The sequence below is a fragment of the Macrotis lagotis genome, chromosome X (genome assembly GCF_037893015.1).
Source record: "Macrotis lagotis isolate mMagLag1 chromosome X, bilby.v1.9.chrom.fasta, whole genome shotgun sequence".
NCBI classification, from domain to species: Eukaryota; Metazoa; Chordata; class Mammalia; order Peramelemorphia; family Peramelidae; genus Macrotis; species Macrotis lagotis.
This window is the reverse complement of record NC_133666.1, coordinates 1607550-1612129: the sequence shown is the minus strand read 5'-3', so window position 1 is coordinate 1612129 and position 4580 is coordinate 1607550. Positions and strand designations below refer to the sequence as shown.

The following is a 4580-nucleotide window of genomic DNA, read 5'->3' as shown; positions in this document are numbered from 1 at the left end:
TATGAAGTGCCTGAGGTCAGATTTGAACTCAGATCCTCCAGACTCCAGGGCCAGTGCTCTACCCACTGTGCCACCTAGCTGCCCCCCACAATCAATCTTTAGATCCTCTTCTGTTTCTTTCCATCCAACTCTCTGACACCAGTTCTTAGTCTCCCCTTCCCTACCAAGGCAGCCATGAGTTGATACAGATCCAGAAACCCAGATCTGCATGAATCCAGAATGAGTCGGAACTGCTCAGCAAGGTCTGTGGAATCCTCCCTAGGGTTAGGATACCCCTTGGCAGTAGCCTGGAGCTCTCCAGTTAGTATCCTCAGGACTTTTCCCCTCAGAAAAGTTTGGCTTTTACTTTGAAAGGGAGCTGATGGAGTCTTTTGGACGGGTGGGTATATTTTAGGTGGTTGGGTGGTTTGGGGGTTGCTAAGGAGGTTTTCAAAAGATTTCATTTTCCTTCACTGATTGTAATTCAGACCTGTGCGCTTTCCTTTGCCTCTACCATTGGGTAAAGCTGTCCCGCTCCAGGGACAAGGTTTCCTTAGCCATCCAAACTACCCCATGGGCGGGCGGCGGGCGGAGGCTAGCGGGATGGGGGTCCCTCGGAGCCGCTGGCAGTCCGGGTGCACGCAGATGGCGCCGCGAAGTCTGCCCTCCCTGGTCGCCCGCTTCGCCCCGGAGGAGCCAGTCCCTCCCCCGGCCCAGAGCCATGCCCATCGCGGCCGCCCCGGAGGAGCCAGGTATAAAATGAATCTTCTAAAAGCAGTTGAACAATGGAACCAGATATCATTCGAATGTACTCTTCCTCTCCCCCACCATTAGACAATGGAGCTGATGATGATGATGAAGATGAATCTGGAGAATTTGGTGGGTTTTCTGAAGGCAGTCCTTCTGGTGTAGGATTTGTTGATTTTGATGCACCAGAGTTTACTAATTCCAAGGAAGAATTTATACCCTCCAATCATTTTATGCCGATTCATGGTTTCTCAGAAAATGTAGATAGCTTTACAAGCTTTGAGCCTATTAAAAATGGAAATGGTAAAGACAGCATTGCTGAACTTCCTAGTCTTATAAGAGAACAGCCTGCTGTTGTGCCTTCTACCACCAACAAAGAAATAATTCAGTGCAGAACTTCAGATCCTTTCATTGAGAGCAGAGGAAGTCCAGGAGTTGTAAATGAAGTAGTAGGGCAGAACGAGAACGTTGGAACATCTGAAAGCTTCTCTCCTGACAGCTTTAGAATTGATAGGAAAATAGTCATGACAAGCAAATAACTGTAATGGTGAGAAACCCACATGTATAGAGATTCTTACAAATGGGTTTGCAGCACTGGACTCTGTAAATCCTCAGGGAAAGGAAGACTTAGACATTATTGATTCAAAGAGACTAAAGAGTCATGGCACTGAACTTCATTTAGACTCCACACCCAGCCCTGCTGAGGAATTTGCAGATTTTGCCACATTTTCCAAAAAGGAAAGAGTAAAACTGGAAGAAACAAGATGTGACGTTTTAAAGGTCAGAGAAGCGCTAACTATTCGGGAAAACAACAAAATAAATAGAATCCATGAAGGAAGTTCTGTGAAACAAACATCTTTGGATAGAAGCTGTGAAAACGAAGAAAAGACTCTTGGTCAAGAAAATCAGGTTTGCATTTCAGAAATCAGTGTAATAACTAATGAAACGTCAACACTGGAACAAATTGAATCAAATGCTAGCACACAATCAGCCTTGAATTTAGTAGACAAAATTGATAATGCAGAAACATTTAGCAGGAGAGAACAGTGTGAAACTGATGAGAAATTTGATTTTTTAACTTTTAAATGTGCAACCCTCTGTATGGACAATATTAAAACTTCTGAAACCAATGACAACATTAGTTATTGTCCCAAAGAAGAAACTGTTAAATTTACAAATATTCAAAGCACCAGCATAGATCTGCCAGAAGAAAATGTTTTGGATGATTCTACAGATTTGAAAAATGGGGATAGTAGTAATGATTTTGTATCTTGCAGTGATACCAATGAAGATGATTTTGGTGACTTTGGCACAGTCAGTGGTGCAACTCCACCTTTTGTTAGTGGTACTCAAGATTCAATAAGTGACATAACCTTTGAAGAGTCCTCAGAGCAGTTTCTACATTTTAGTGAACCAGGTGATGACTTTGGTGATTTGGGGGATACAGATGCTGCTACTTCCCAAGAAGAAATAGCATATTCTCAGTTAGAACTGAAACAGATTTCTGATATTGTATCAGAAGGATATGAAGATGCAAGAAAATCTTCTATGTCAGGAATTAAACCTCCTTCAAAGATAAGAAATGGTGGTTATAGTCAATTTGAGAATCTTGATGTGGGGCCAAAAATTCAAGATGAATGCAGTGCTTTTCAAGACCCTGATGATTTTGCAGATTTTAGTTCAGCTGGTCCTAACCAAGCTGCAGATTGGAATGCCGTTGAGGATGAGCAAAAGGAGAGTTGCTCTTGGGCTGCGTTTGGACATGAGCAAACTGTGGAGTCTCCTCTTAGAAAAGAATCACATAGGACAGGTGAAAGTATTGTTAATCTGATGACCCAAAAGAATCACACTGTTCCTCTGGCAACTTCTCAAGGAGCAGCTGTTAGTGACCATTCACATGAATCAGCTTCTTCTACTCAGATAGCATTGCTAAACCACCTTGAATGAATATTTGAAGCCTGTTTTCCTTCCTTACCTGTCCCGGAAACTAAAGAAGGTGTTACTTCCCTGGAGCATTTGCTAGAAGCAAACAATACCCGCAGATCAGAACAAGAGAGGCTCTGGGTGAAAATTGGTAGCTATTGGCTGTGTGGACAGAGCTGCAGGATATCCATGATGCATATGGCCTGAGATACCAGTGGCGTGGCTCCCATGGCAACAAGAAGCTTTTGTGTTCTTTGGGAATCGACACACGAAATATTCTATTTATGGGCAATAAGAAGCAACCTGTTATAGTGCCCATGTATGCAGCAGGCCTGGGTATGTTAGAACCCACAAAGGAACCACTGAAACCACTATCTGCTGCAGAGAAAATAGCTTCTATTGGTCAGACTCCCCTTATATCTCCAGAGATGAATGCATGTACATCTGATCAGTTACAGGAATGTCTACCACCTGTCCAGTTTGACTGGAGTAGCAGTGGCCTTACTAACCCTTTAGATGGCGTGGATCCAGAGCTGTATGAGCTGACAACTTCAAAATTGGAAACCTCCAACTCAAGCATAAAAGTGACTGATGCATTTGCCAGACTCATGTCCACAGTGGAGAAGACAAGCACATCTACCAGGAAGCCTAAAAGAGAAGAGCGTCTGAGTGAAGAGGCTGCCAAGGTGATTGCTAGCCTTCCCGACTTAACCTTCATGCACGCCAAGGTGTTGATGTTTCCAGCTACATTAACACCTTCAACAAGCTGCCAGGAGAAGGCAGACTGATAAGAGACATGAATTGGACAGTTTCTATTGATTTTTCCAGCCTTCCTTTCCCTTCCCACCACCAAAAGCAAACTTGCTTTAACTTGAAAAAAAATAAAAACAAAAAACAAATTTCAAGTTCAGCAGCACTAGAAAGATATACGTAGTAAATGTATATTTATTTACATACTGAAGTCCTAAATTTATATTAGAAAAATGTAAATAATTGGGGGTGAACATTTTTGAAGATTTATTTTTTTTGTGTTGCTGGGGTGTATACATTTATGTTTTTGTGAAATACACTGGTGGTGTCCTTCTTACAAAACTTTTAAAATTAAAAAAAAAAGAAAATTAAAAACTCAAATCTTCACTGTCTGTGAAATCCCCTTCAGGTGTTTTTTCAGATTGCATTGAATGTCCTCTTAATTTGTCTAACACATTGAATTACTTTTGCTATCAAAAATGAGCTCCAAAGGTCACTGTTTATTTTATTTTATTATTTTGTATGTGGTGGGATTAAGTTTAGATCTTTAAAAAAAAAGGCTGACGATTTGGGGATATTTTTTAATCTTTTCAATCTGGCATATCACTGTACGGCCTTTTATAAGGTACTTTCATCAGTTGTTATTCTGTTAATAGGGATGGATCATTGTTAGAACTTGATTGGGAGGGGTTGTATTAGAAAAAACATTGTGTCTGCTTTAATCAATTTGATTTGGAGGACCAAAATTATATGAATGTCTTGCAATGAAACTTACCTATTACTGATTTTTTTTGTTCTCTTTACCACTATTTTGTTTGAGGATTTTGCACAATGTAAAATGACATAATCATAGATTGCTATGGTTTAGGATGTATATACAGTAAAAGACTATGGATTGTAAATGTTTGGGGAAATTCCTATGGAAAAAAGGGAGATGTAGAAGAACCTCTAACAAGGTTAATATGCATGCCCCAGGTCTTTTGAGATTTAAGTGTGTAAATTTCCTTTTAGCTTATACAGAAATAAAATAATTTAAAAGATAAAAAAAACTATCCCATTAGGGTCAGCAAAGTCTAGGGTCATCATGAGTCAAATCAACCCAATTCTGGCAGTATGAGGGACAGTGAGGATCAGACTTCTTAGACATTTGAAAAGCACATGTTCTTTCTGGAAACTTATAC

General features: G+C 40.5%; 1 protein-coding gene across 1 annotated transcript; it reads left to right on the top strand.

Moving 5' to 3' along the window:
* The first annotated feature begins 726 nt into the window (after positions 1-726).
* On the top strand, positions 727-3993 carry LOC141497732 (aftiphilin-like). The gene is given in 3 exon segments (XM_074200505.1): positions 727-1261; positions 1263-2645; positions 2984-3993. Coding segments are annotated over 3 exon segments (2334 nt in total). The 5' UTR covers positions 727-764; the 3' UTR covers positions 3438-3993.
* Positions 3994-4580: the final 587 nt, after the last annotated feature.